Raw genomic sequence first — 14,793 nt, 5'->3', positions numbered from 1 at the left:
CCAGGCGTGGTCTGGCCCCTGCCCCCTATCCCACCCCTACTTCTTGCCCTCTGATGTCTTCCCCGGGACTCCTGCCTCATCCACCCCCACCCAGCTCCCTGTCCCCTGACTGCCCCGAGAACCCCATCCAACCCTCCTCTCATTCCTGAATGCTCCCCCACCCCGGGACCCATGCCCCATCCAACCCCACCCCCTTCCTGACTGCCCCCTGGACCCCTGCTCCCATTCAACCCCAACTCTTATTCACACTCCTGCCCCCCAACCACTACGCCAAACTTCTCTACCCTCTATCCAAGCCCCCTGGCCCCTTACCCTGCTGCCTGGAGCACTGGTGGCTGGCAGCGCAGCTATGGCTGGAGCCAACCATGCCACTGCGCAGCACAGAGCACTAGGTCAGGCTGCAGCTCTGAAGCTGCACTGCTCGGCCACCCAGAGCATTGCGCTGGTGGAGTGAGTGAGCTGAGGCTGTGAGAGAGGGGGAACATCAGGGGAGGTGCTGGGAGATAGCCCCCCAGGCCAGGAGCTCAAGGGCTGGGCAGGAGGGTCCTGTTGGCTGGATGTGGCCTGCGGGCCATAGTTTGCCCACCTCTGTTCTAGTCCAATTCCAGTCAAGGGGCATTTTGCTCCCATTGCCAACAATGATTACAGGCTATCTTTATCTGGGGTCTGATGGAGAGTGCAAAATCATGACATCTGCTTTTCAGGAGGATAATATACATCACCCTAACTCCTGGAAATGCTACTTTATCAAATTGAATTACCAGTAAAAGTCTGTGGTTCTGAACTATTACAGTAATGCCCTTCTTCCACTGGAGGTGTGATAGCATGACTGTGAGAAGAATGGTAGAAATGCAGTAACGAGGTATGATTTGATTTACCTAGATTAGAATGTCAATTTTTGTTTTAAAATGAGCTAATATGTTTAATGGTCAAACTAGACTGAAGTGCTGTTGAAATTGCTGCACCACTCCACATATACTGATCAGCTTTGAAAAGTTCATGCTAGTTTTTATGGACTGGGCTCATACACTTCATATCACCCAACATATTTTATTTTATTAGTTCATATTTTATACATTTTAGGCTGTCTCATAAGAATAGTTAAAGCATTTCAGGAAACATTTTCAATTTGGCACACCTGACAATATGGTTGTTACCATTCCAGACCAAGGATTATGCTCCCTGATAAGTGCTACCAAGTCTATGGGTTTTCAGTCAGTATCTAGTATGGAAAAGTTTTATAGACTTTAATGGGGATTACATCACTAGGGTTCTATGGAAATTAAATAAGCTTCTCAGCTTCTTTGTGACTGTAAAGGATGCATGCTACGGAAGGATGAAGACAGACCTATAAGAAATATAATGAGAATATTTCTTTTGTACCGTAGCCCTATGAATTAAAGTCCATCAAAAGTTTCCTTAACAGTATTATCAAAGGCTTGGGGACAAAATCAGATTTGGTTCTATATGCTGAATAGTTACAAATGCTTTGCAAGGTTAGTACATCATAAACACTGTATCAGAAAAAGGAAAATGTCTCACTGAGCTACACAGTAATCAAATGATAAACCTCTGGTTGTTTACCTGCAAAGGAAAAAACTTCTATTCATTATCCACAGCATTTTTCAATAGTCTTCCATGAAATACAAAAGGCCACTGTGGTCCTACAAAGCCCTTGTGTTCAATCCCCAGTGAATTCCCAAAAAAGTGCCCTTGTTAAAAATTAGCTAGCATTGCACCATATTTCATGCTCACCTCTGCAGATCTGAGGAGCCTTTGATAACGAGGACCATATTACTATGTATCTGGAGGCAGAGTGAGAAGGTAAAATACTGTGTACAGCTGACTTTTGAGCGGCCTGTTACTACATGATCTAGCCTGTACCACAATTTTGCTACCTTTCAATTGAATGTAAATCCTATGAAGGTGTCTAATATACTTATATGAGAGCCAATTCACTGAGCCAACGATTTAGGATCTGGATCTTGCTGCTAAACACGTCATTTTATTTAGTTTCTGTGGATTTGATTATAGATGGGAATGATGAGATGGAAAAGGATTGAGTTTTGTGGTGTGATTAGTCTAGGTTTAGGAAATAACATCTTCCAGGTACAAATATCCATGGCAATTCTCATCACAAGACTGTAGAACAAATAAACCAAGTGGAAACAGAAATTCTACAAAATATAAGTATACTTAGAAAATGTTTAATATTTGAATGTTCTCAAAATTTAGGAGGGTCAGTCAGTTGAAGATTCATAGATTCATAGATTCATAGACTCTAGGACTGGAAGGGACCTCGAGAGGTTATCGAGTCCAGTCCCCTGCCCTCATGGCAGGACCAAATATTGTCTAGACAATCCCTAATAGACATTTATCTAACCTCCTCTTAAATATCTCCAGATATGGAGATTCCACAACTTCCCTAGGCAATCTATTCCAGTGTTTAACTACCCTGACAGTTAGAAACTTTTTCCTAATGTCCAACCTAAATCTCCCTTGCTGCAGTTTAAGCCCATTGCTTCTTGTTCTATCATTGGAGGCTAAGGTGAACAAGTTTTCTCCCTCCTCCTGATGACACCCTTTTAGATACCATGAAAACTGCTACCCCTCTCAGTCTTCTCTTTTCCAAACTAAACAAACCCAATTCCTTCAGCCTTCCTTCATAGGTCATGTTCTCAAGACCTTTAATCATTCTTGTTGCTCTTCTCTGGACCCTCTCCAATTTCTCCACATCTTTCGTGAAATGCGGTGCCCAGAACTGGACACAATACTCCAGCTGAGGCCTGACCAGCGCAGAGTAAAGTGGAAGAATGACTTCTCGTGTCTTGTTTACAACACACCTGTTAATGCATCCCAGAATCACGTTTGCTTTTTTTGCAACAGTATCACACTGTTGACTCATATTAAGCTTGTGGTCTACTATGACCCCTAGATCTCTTTCTGCCATACTCCTTCCTAGACAGTCTCCTCCCATTCTGTATGTGTGAAACTGATTGTTCCTTCCTAAGTGGAGCACTTTGCATTTATCTTTATTGAACTTCATCCTGTTTACCTCAGACCATTTCTCCAATTTGTCCAGATCATTTTGAATTTTGACCCTGTCCTCCAAAGCAGTTGCAATCCCTCCCAGGTTGGTATCGTCCGCAAACTTAATAAGCGTACTTTCTATGCCAACATCTAAATCGTTGATGAAGATATTGAACAGAACCGGTCCCAAAACAGACCCCTGCGGAACCCCACTTGTTATACCTTTCCAGTAGGATTGGGAGCCATTAACAACTACTCTCTGAGTACGGTTATCCAGCCAGTTATGCACCCACCTTATAGTAGCCCCATCTAAATTGTACTTTCCTAGTTTATCTATAAGAATATCATGCGAGACCGTATCAAATGCCTTACTAAAGTCTAGGTATATCACATCCACCGCTTCTCCCTTATCCACAAGGCTCGTTATCCTATCAAAGAACGCTATCAGATTAGTTTGACACGATTTGTTCTTTACAAATCCATGCTGGCTATTCCCTATCACCTTACCACCTTCCAAGTGTTTGCAGATGATTTCTTTAATTACCTGCTCCATTATCTTCCCTGGCACAGAAGTTAAACTAACTGGTCTGTAGTTTCCTGGGTTGTTTTTATTTCCCTTTTTATAGATGGACACTATATTTGCCCCCTTCCAGTCTTCTGGAATCTCCCCCGTCTCCCATGATTTCCCAAAGATAATAGCTAGAGGCTCAGATACCTCTTCTATTAACTCCTTGAGTATTCTAGGATGCATTTCATCAGGCCCTGGTGACTTGCAGGCATCTAACTTTTCTAAGTGATATTTTACTTGCTCTTTTTTTATTTTATCTTCTAAACCTACCCTCTTCCCATAAGCATTCACTATATTAGACATTCCTTCAGACTTCTCAGTGAAGACTGAAACAAAGAAGTTATTAAGCATCTCTGCCATTTCCAAGTCTCCCGTTACTGTTTCCCCCTTCTCACTGAGCAGTGGGCCTACCCTGTCCTTGGTCTTCCTCTTGCTTCTAATGTATTGATAAAAAGTCTTCTTGTTTCCCTTTATTCCCATAGCTAGTTTGAGTTCACTTTGTGCCTTTGCCTTTCTAATCTTGCCCCTGCATTCCTGTGTTATTTGCCTATATTCATCCTTTGTAATCTGACCTAGTTTCCATTTTTTATATGACGCCTTTTTATTTTAAGATAATGTGAATTTATTTTAGTCCAGTGTATTTTCAGGCATCTTGGCCCCAGAGTTGGTGGACTTCTGTAAAAAGATAGCAGGATCTTTCCAACTCCTGCTGCTGCATCATCCCTCAAAGACATTGTCGTTTTCAGGGGATAGGCAGTTATAGACTTGGTGGCTATTCTGAAGACAAAGGATGGGAGGGGCAAGTCAGATAGCTATTCCTGAATGTGTGGGAGAAGACAGTTGTCTATTATGCAGAGATGAAAGGGAAGGAGTGTTAAAAGTTAAACAGCCTCTTCATCCCCAACCCCAGAAGATAGCATCAGAAAGGGCAGGTCTACACTTAAAACGCTGCATCGGTGAAATGGTAGTACTTATGTGAAGACGCTCCTACACTGATAGGAGAATCTCTCCCATCAACATAGTGCTGTCTACATTGGGGGCGGGGGTTTATCAGTATAACTACATCACTCAGGGGAGTGGATTTTTCACACCCCTGAGCGATATAGTTATACCTGTGACACTGGTAAACGAGGCGTCAGCTTATGCGGAAGGCCCAGGTCAATGCACTTGTGTGTTAGTATAGATCAAAGTGATTGATAAATGTAAAAGAGTGTATTTGATGTTTAGGCTTCATGAAAACTAGTGGGATGTTAGTTGCATTGTTCTCACTTATCTGTATCCTGTTATAATGTAATAGGAAACATTTACATTGTTCATAACCCTCTAACGAAATAATCCATCAAACAGGAAGAGGCCTTGTGGAATGCAAATGAAGAACTTTAACAGAAAAGTTCTAATTTCAAAGCAAGTGGGTTTTGTGTGTGATGATCAGAGATCAAAGACTCAAAATGCATTCCTAACTGTCATCAAAGGAAAAGCCCACGTGGCCCTGTCAGAATTTTTTTTGTGAGAAGAAGCTATAAGTCTGGATTCAACGAAAGATCCTGCATCTGTGGACTGTTTGGACTCTTATAGGAAAGTGTACCAGATGCACAGCTAAGATCGCCAAAGGTAATCTGGGTACCCTGAACAGACTTTTAGGAAACTGGCAGTTTATTACATCACTTCACCATTTGGAATTACAAACTGTGACTCACCTGTGCATATAGCTACCTGCTTTATCTTCTCAATAACCCTCATTTCCTTTTCTTCACTAATAAATCTTTAGTTAGTTTACTAGTTGTGTCTGGTGTAAATTCTGGAGTACCAAGTGCTTTGGGGTAAGTGAATGGTCACTTGGGACTGGAAGCAACCTGATGTGGTGTGATTTTTGGTGTAAGTTATCTTTTATCACAAAGTCCAGCTTGTCTGGGTGGCAAGATAGATTGGAGAGTCTAGAAGGACTATCTGTGACTCCATGGTAAGATACTGGCAGTGATCCAGGAGTTCAGATTTGTTACTGGCTTGGTGAAATCTAATTATAAAACACACCATCAGCTTGGAGTGTCTCCTCTGTTTTCTTTCTGCCATGAGGTAGGCACTCACAGTTGTGAGCCACTCCAGACAGAGTGACAATACCAATAGAGGTCTGTAGTGTAGACCTAGGGTGACCAGACAGCAAGTGTGAAAAATCAGGACGGGGGTGGGGGGTAATAGGAGTCTATATAAGAAAAAGACCCAAAAATCTGGACTGTCTCTATAAAATCAGGACATCTGGTCACCCTATGTAGACCTGACCTATAAGGCATTAAAGTTTACCTTTGTCCTCAAACTCTTATGTCCTATTCTGCTTGTCTAAACTACCACTTACCATAATGAAAATGATCCTTAACCACAGAACATAAACTGAGTATAAACAATAGCAATGGATGTTAGTGTCTGGAGCAGCTATACAATTCCATACAGAATGTGATATTAGCACATTAAAATGATCAGCTTCCTAAACAAAGTATTTAATTTGCCTTTATTTTCCCACTCAAATTATGATCTGACACCAACACAAGAGACATGATCTTGAATATAGATTTGGTGCCTTCAAATATGGATTAAAGCGAACTTGAAATGAAATATAAACAGTTGTCTCAGAAGTTTAAAGCTGAAAGGAAGTCATTCATCATAGCAAAGGAATGTTTGGTCTGATGTACAGCTATGTAGCTCACAAACTTCATTGCTAACAACATTTATCTCTATTCTCTCTGTAAATTCTAATAATAGGCAAGACCAGGAGAAATTCAATATGCCCAATAAATGGGAACATCAGTCTGTATGGAATGTGCAGAAAACAGACATAGTGGACAATTTAGAGCATATCATTATACTGTAAGTATATACATTCATTTTGTTTGTGTTTCTCACCAGATCAATGAGAAGGATGAAAAAAATTCTCAAAACAACACTTATTTAAAGTGTTCCATCTATTTACGGTAGTTTAAAATAATTTACTAGCACTAAAGAAAATGTATAAATATTTATTTTTTAATGCTGACAGCAACTGGCATCTGAATGTGCATGGGACCCTACTCTGGCTTTTCTTCATATCCTTCTGGACAATGATAGCACAGATAATCTTTATTATCACCATTATTTATTATATTTTTTGCTTCTACTAGAAACACACAGGAAGGCAAAACCTCTGCCCTCAACCGGTTACACGCTAAAAAGAATAAGCAAACAGAGGGCACTGTACAGCACACAGTTAAAGTAATGAGGAGGTGACCGGCCATGTCCTTATGATACAATTTATTTATAATATGAAGATAAACAGGGAATCTCCAAGTTACTCATATCCGTGCCATAACAAGTGGGGTTCATCTTTTCTTTACACCAAGCTGCCTTTTCTTTAGGTATAATATATATTTTACCTACTTCCCTTAGGATGTTCATTTATGCTCCTTGTGAACAAGGTATTCTCCTTTCAGTGAACAAAGGTAGAAAATACCTCAGGTAGCACCAGTGGTAGAGTACAGTAGTAAAAAGTAGAGTACAAAATGCCTTCTTCTCCTGGGAGACTTCAATGATTGTCTCCATGATACTCCAAGATTAATTACTGCCTGTTTAAGAAGGTTACACTTTGAGGTACCTACACCTTGTGATGGCCTCCAGGCCAGGAGGTCTTTATGAATAAGTGTGTTCACGATGGACTCAGCATACAGTCAAATCTAAAAAACCTTCCTCCTTTTTTAATATTCACATGTAATGCAGTGTAGCAGGGTGGTTACTTGCTCCTGCCCTGAGGGGCTTAAAAAGCAGCCCTGGAGAGGGCTGCAGCTCTAAAAGCTAGGCTGATTGGGGAAGCAGCTGGGCCATGCCCCAATCAGGCCACACCTGGCCTGTGTAAAAAGGCTGTGAGCCAGGAGTCCAAACAGTATCCCTCTGCCTGTAGAGGGAGAAGGGCTTGGCTGCAGGAAGCTGGAGACAGGGTACCTGAGTGGAGCAGGGCTGAGGAAAGGCAGAGGAACTGGGGAGCTCCAGCATGGAAAGCCACAGGCTGCGGCCTAGTAGAAGGCAACAGCTACTGGGGGTTGCAGAGGGCAGCCCAGGCGTAGGCAAAGGCAGCAGGTCCAAACCCAACCTTGCCAGTGATGAGTTGGCTGATACTGCAGTCTGCCCCAGGGTGTGGGGGCTAGACGATGACTGGTAGTAGCCTGATACTGAGGTGAGGTGGGGATAGAAGGTAGGAGTTCCCTGGGGAAAGGAGACTGTTAGACTGAGGGGTTTTGGCCATGGGCCAGCACCCCAGATAAAGGGGCACTGGGTCCTGGGAGGAACATGGGGGCCAACAGCAAGCGGTAAGGCAGATCACCAGCGTGCAGAGGGTGCTCCGGGCTGGAAATTGAGCTAATTCTTTAAGAGACCAGCAGGAGGCACCGCAGGGGTGAGTCTGCAGTCTATATGCAGAAATAGATAATTCTGTCAGTGCTGTTTCACTCAAGCAGCAGTAAACATACTGAATATGTTGCCAGGTGTAGCCACAGAAGAAGACAAAATAAAAGTAAACAATAGACAACTAGACATATCTTATGATAAGAGGTAGGGTTAAAAGATAAATTGGCAAAGCAGGTAAGTGGGTTTTAGATAAACATGAATGGAAATAAGCCATCAAATAAGCCTTTTTTATACACACAAAAATTTATATCCATGTTAGAGCTGATCAGATCTTTTATTTTGAATAATTTGTCTTATTTTTCCATGACTTTTTGCTGAAAATGTTTCCCATTATTTGCCCAACTTTAATTCCTATCTCTCTATATTTTTAATTATCTGATTTTTGGCTATATAGTCCACTAGGAATCTGCTGTGTTATAAGCTTGAATCCTTGCTGTATTCCACTTGAAGACACACGTGGCCTCCCAGATTAATGAGTGTTACTTTGACAACTCCTGACTTTGTGGGGACAGGGAAAGTAAGCCTGCTCCCCTCCCAAACCACAGGATGTCAAGGGCAAATGCTGTCTGCCAACCCTCCACATTCATCAGCAGGACCCAAATTAGATAAATAAATTAGATGTATTCAAGTCAGCAGAGCTGACGAAACTTACCCTAGCATACTTAGCATACATAAAGAACTAGCTGAGGCTCTCTTAGAACCATTAGTGATTATCTCCAAGAACTCCTGGAGGATGAGTTAGTTCCCAGAGGACTGAAGAAAGGTACTATATTTGCCTGTCTGTACAAAGGCGAACAAAGAGGACCTGGGAAATTATAGACCAGTCATCCTAACTTTGATACTTGTAAAGTATGGGTACAATCAATCTGTAAGCACCTAGAGGATAATAGAGTTATAAGGAATAACCAACATGGATTTGTCAAGAACATATCATGTCAAACCAACTTCTTTGACTGAGTTACTGGACTAGTGGATGAGGGGGAAGCTGTAGATTTCATTCATTTTGATTTTAGTAAAGTTTTTGACCTAGTCCCACATGACATTCTCATAAGCAAACTAGTGAAATGTGGGCTAGCTGAAATTACTATAAAGTGGGTGCACAACTGGTTGAAAAAACATACTCAAAGAGTAATTATCAATGGTTTGCTGTCAAACTGGGAGGTCATATCTAGTGGGTTTCCACAGGGGTCTGTGCTGGTTCCAGCACTAGTCAGTATTTTCATTAATAACTTGGATAATAGGGTGGAGAGTATACATATAAAATGAGTGGATGACACCAGTCTGCGATGGGTTGCAAGAACTTTGGAGGACAAGATTAGAATTAAGAATTACCTTGATAAATTGGAGAATTGGTCTGAAATCAACAAGATAAAATATAATAAAGTGCAAAGTATCACATATAGGAAGATAAAATCCAAATATACAAATACAATACTCCTTTAAGACACTCCAGAATGATATTAGCCTTTTTCATAACTGATCACACTGTTGACACATATTCAATTTGTTATCAACTATAATCCCTAGATCCTTTTCAACACTAATACTGCCTAGCTAGTTATATCCCATTTTGTATCTCATACACAGGAGGAATTGTCCTACTGTACTTGGCACTGGTGATGTCTCAGCTGGAGTATTGTGTCCTATTGTGGGCATCACACTTTCATAAAGATGTGCACAAATTGGAGAGACCACAAGAGAGCAACAAAAATGATGAAAACTTTAGAAAATCTGACCCATGAGGAAAGGTTAAAAAAAAATTGGGATGTTTAATCTTTAGAAAAGAAGAATGAGGGGGAACCTGATAAGTCTTCAAATACGTTAATGGCTGCTATAAAGAGGACAGTGATCAATTGTCCTCCATGTCGACTGAAGGCAGAACAAGTAGTAATGGTCTTAATCTACAGAAAGGGAAATTTAGGTTAAGTATTAGGAAAAACTTTCTAACTATAAGGATAGTTAAGTACTGAAATATGTTACCAACAGAGTTTGTTGAATCACAATCATTGGACATTAAGGAAAGATGAGGCAAGCACCTGATGGGGATGGTCTAGGTATATTTGGCCTTGATTCCGTATGCGGAGGAGGGCTGAGGGGATGGACTAGATAACCTTTCTAGGTACGTTCCAAGCCTACATTTCTGTGGTTCTATGAAAAGTTTCCACCACCTACAATTACTGTTACTGCTGCACTGACCATGGCATCTTATCTCATTATGAAGCCTGATTGATCTCAGAAGATGCCATGATATTGAGGAACCCTCTGAATTTCAAGGCATATCAGGCCCTAGAATAACCTACACACCCATTGAAGAATCAGTCCCGAGTGGAGCTTTTTAATTTTTTCTGATGCTGATTAGTGGGGAAGGCATGTTTGCCCAGCTAATCCCTGAAGGAGCCAGCGATTGTTATAGACTGGTGCAAAAGAGTACTAAATGTTTCAATACCTATGTCCAGCTAATCTCTGCCAATTAATCTCCCACTGATTGCAGAGAAAGGTCTACAGGATTTGCTACAGTGAATCAGGGAGTGAAATGAGGGCTCAGATTCTAATGCTAGTAGAGAATGGAGAGAAATTTCTGACTTGGAAACCATTCTCAGAAATCTCTGCTGAGGATCTGTGTCCATTGTGGGCAGGAATAGGATTTAGAATCATAGAATAATAGAACTATAAGGTTAGAAGGGACCATGATGGTCATAAAGTCTAAATCCTTGCCAAGAGGCATGATTTGTTGTGTCTAAACCATCCAAGACAGATGGCTATCCATCCTCTTTCTGAAAATCTCCAGTGAAGAAGCTTCCATGATCTCCCCAGGCAGTCTGTTCCATTGTCCTACTATTCTTATAATTAGGAAGTTCTTCCTGAGATTTAACTTAAATCTGCTATGTTGTAGTTTGAACTCATTGCCTTGAGCCAACCTCCAGATTCACTGTAAAACACCTAGGGAATTTTAATTTAAATATTTATAGAATGTAATTTTTCTTTACCAGTCATGATATGGTCAGATCAAAGAAAGCAAGCATATAATGGTTTTATTGAAATAATCAATTAGCTCCTAAAGGTCAGTCAATTGAAAGAAGGTTCACACTCAGACAGGACAGAGCTAAAACCAGTGATACACAAAACAGTTCAGATACCTATGTACAACCTCACCCAGAATTCAAACCAAATCAAACACCAGTCACATGAAGAGTGTGTAAAGGGATGGTTGGGTTGGTTGTGTGTGTGTGTAAAATAATGGTAATCTCCACCTGCTTCTTAGTAGAAAACATTCCACATGCTATAAAGCAGCATCGTGGCTGGTGGTAATTGGCAGCTTTATTGGAAGTCTTAGATGCAAAAACTGAACGGCCTGGAGACCAATCTACTCTCATCCCAAAGGGTGATCCCTTTCTGGTCAAGGTGGAGATGTGGTGGTGGGGAAGAAGTGTGAGAAGGCACCAGCAATACACAAGCTATTTCTATTCTTGTTCTGTGTATAAACAGACACAGACACATGCTGCCAGGACTGTTGATTCAATGGGGAAGGTTTGGAGTTAAGGAGAGATGGAGCTGCTGATGCTGCACTAGGAAGTACAGCAGAGAGAATCTGTACCTGAAGGAACTGGCAAAAAAGAGGAAAACCAGGCATGCAAGCACGAGTCAGAAAAAGGAACCCGAATAAAGATTTTAAATAGAGAAGTAAATACACGACTATAGCCATCCTGCCAAAATGTAGAGAAGCAAAAGGGAAGTGCAGCTGCATTCCAGACTGATTACAGAGCAACAAAGAGAACCTGTCTGAGGCTATCTCCATAACAAACAAGAGTCAGTTGCAGAACTAGCCCCTGCTTTGAAGAGACAGGAACTGCCATGATGCAGAGAGAAAAGCTGCCACTACCTCAAAGAAGCAAATCAAATCATTTTTTATAGAGGAACAAACAACAAAACAAGAAACAACCAACCAAAAAAGCCTCACTAGTAGAACTGGAAAGATTTGCCAAAATTAAGTCGAGTGCCAAGGAGTTTGATTTTGAAAACTTAGGGAGCTGAGGCTATGGTACCCAAGATATTTTTTTTTCATAGATTCATAGACTCTAGGACTGGAAGGGACCTTGAGAGGTCATCGAGTCCAGTCCCCTGCCCTCATGGCAGGACCAAATACTGTCTAGACCATCCCTGATAGACATTTATCTAACCTCCTCTTAAATATCTCCAGAGATGGAGATTCCACAACCTCCCTAGGCAATGTATTCCAGTGTTAAACTACTCTGACAGTTAGGAACTTTTTCCTAATGTCCAACCTAAATCTCCCTTGCTGCAGTTTAAGCCCATTGCTTCTTGTTCTATCATTAGAGGCTAAGGTGAACAAGTTTTCTCCCTCCTCCTGATGACACCCTTTTAGATACCTGAAAACTGCTAACATGTCCCCTCTCAGTCTTCTCTTTTCCAAACTAAATAAACCCAATTCTTTCAGCCTTCCTTCATAGGTCATGTTCTCAAGACCTTTAATCATTCTTGTTGCTCTTCTCTGGACCCTCTCCAATTTCTCCACATCTTTCTTGAAATGCGGTGCCCAGAATTGGACACAATACTCCAGTTGAGGCCTAACCAGCGCAGAGTAGAGCAGAAGAATGACTTCTCATGTCTTGTTTACAACACACCTGTTAATGCATCCCAGAATCACATTTGCTTTTTTTGCAACAGTATCACACTGTTGACTCATATTTAGCTTGTGGTCCACTATGACCCCTAGATCTCTTTCTGCCATACTCCTTCCTAGACAGTCTCTTCCCATTCTGTATGTGGGAAACTGATTGTTCCTTCCTAAGTGGAGCACTTTGCATTTGTCTTTATTGAACTTCATCCGGTTTACCTCAGACCATTTCTCCAAGTTGTCCAGATCATTTTGAATTTTGACCCTGTCCTCCAAAGCAGTTGCAATCCCTCCCAGTTTGGTATCTTCTGCAAACTTAATAAGCATACTTTCTATGCCAACATCTAAGTCATTGATGAAGATATTGAACAGAGCCGGTCCCAAAACAGACCCCTGCAGAACCCCACTTGTTATACCTTTCCAGCAGGATTGGGAGCCATTAATAACTACTCTCTAAATATGGTATTCAGCCAGTTATGCACCCACCTTATAATAACCCCATCTAAATTGTATTTGCCTAGTTTATCGATAAGGATATCATGCGAGACTATATCAAATGACTTACTAAAGTCTAGGTATACAACATCCACCGCTTCTCCCTTATCCACAAGACTCATTATCTTATCAAAGAAAGCATTCAGATTGGTTTGACACGATTTGTTCTTTACAAATCCATGCTGGCTATTCCCTATCACCATACCGCCTTCCAAGTGTTTGCAGATTATTTCTTGCTCCATTATCTTCCCTGGCACAGAAATTAAATTAACTGGTCTGTAGTTTCCTGGATTGTTTTTATTTCCTTTTTTATAGATGGGCACTATATTGGCCCTTTTCCAGTCTTCTGGAATCTCTCTCGTCTCTCATGATTTTCCAAAGATAATAGCTAGAGGCTCGGATACCTCCTCTGTTAACTCCTTGAGTATTCTAGGATGTATTTCATCAGGCCCTGGTGACTTGCAGGCATCTAACTTTTCTAAGTGATATTTTACTTGCTCTTTTTTTATTTTATCTTCTAAACCTACCCTCTTCCCATAAGCATTCACTATATTAGACATTCCTTCAGACTTCTCAGTGAAGACTGAAACAAAGAAGTTATTAAGCATCTCTGCCATTTCCAAGTCTCCCGTTACTGTTTCCCCCTTCTCACTGAGCAGTGGGCCTACCCTGTCCTTGGTCTTCCTCTTGCTTCTAATGTATTGATAAAAAGTCTTCTTGTTTCCCTTTATTCCCATAGCTAGTTTGAGCTCATTTTGTACCTTTGCCTTTCTAATCTTGCCCCTGCATTCCTGTGTTGTTTGCCTATATTCATCCTTTGTAATCTGACCTAGTTTTCATTTTTTATATGACTCCTTTTTATTTTGTAGGTCATGCAAGATCTCGTGGTTAAGCCAAGGTGGTCTTTTGCCACATTTTCTATCTTTCCTACACATTAGAATATGAAAGGTTCTGATTGACTTCCAGTCTAGCCAAGAAGATAGAAGAATGTCAGATACTTTTACTGATCATCATTAGTGACACTTTTAGAGGAGTTTCCTTCACAGATCCTATATTGGTCAGAATGTTACATTTAGAACAAGAATTATTGCTCCAAGGATGAAGACCTGCAAAGAGCGAATGGGATCCTGAGGTGGGTCCAGTGACTTTGCATTAGATGCTTTTGATTCATTTATACAGAAGAAGGGAGAAGAGGGCAAGGTCTTCAAAAAACACTGGGTAAAAAGGGATTGAAAACACCCCTGCAATAGCTGCCAACAATAAAGGGTGTAGTCTAGTGGAGAAGTTGAAAGCACATATAATAAAAAAACACAAGTAACAAGTTAAGTGAGAAAAGAAAGTTGTTTCCATCAGCAACTCCTGTCGCTCTAAATCTCACAGAGCTACTTTGGAAAGACAGTGAATGCAAAGAATGGAAGGCATAAGGATGTTTTTCTAGAATCTTGGCTCTGAGACAGTGAAGCTGGGCTCTTTCTATACCATGCTTTGCAGACATAGTTTTAGTACACACTCCCCTTGTAAGATTCTTGTTTGTGTGGACCTCACACTGCCTAAGAAAAGTTGTAGAGAGACAGAAAGAGAGCTACTTCCTGAAATTGGCTGGACAGTAGCTCTACTATCAGAGGCCAAACTAATTACT

At 41.1% G+C, this 14,793-nt stretch overlaps 1 protein-coding gene across 1 annotated transcript; it reads right to left on the bottom strand.

Moving 5' to 3' along the window:
* Positions 1-2,088: 2,088 nt before the first annotated feature.
* LOC127050086 (uncharacterized) lies at positions 2,089-13,104 on the bottom strand. Its single transcript, XM_050951618.1, has 3 exons — positions 12,667-13,104; positions 2,594-2,843; positions 2,089-2,142 (listed from the first exon to the last, which is right to left on the bottom strand). The coding sequence occupies exons 1-3, from the start codon at positions 12,984-12,986 to the stop codon at positions 2,089-2,091; spliced, it is 624 nt and encodes a 207-aa protein (XP_050807575.1). The 5' UTR covers positions 12,987-13,104.
* Positions 13,105-14,793: the final 1,689 nt, after the last annotated feature.

Source organism: Gopherus flavomarginatus, chromosome 4 (genome assembly GCF_025201925.1).
Source record: "Gopherus flavomarginatus isolate rGopFla2 chromosome 4, rGopFla2.mat.asm, whole genome shotgun sequence".
Lineage (NCBI taxonomy): Eukaryota > Metazoa > Chordata > Testudines > Testudinidae > Gopherus > Gopherus flavomarginatus.
The sequence above is the reverse complement of the archived record's forward strand: the minus strand, read 5'-3'. Positions and strand labels throughout refer to the sequence as shown.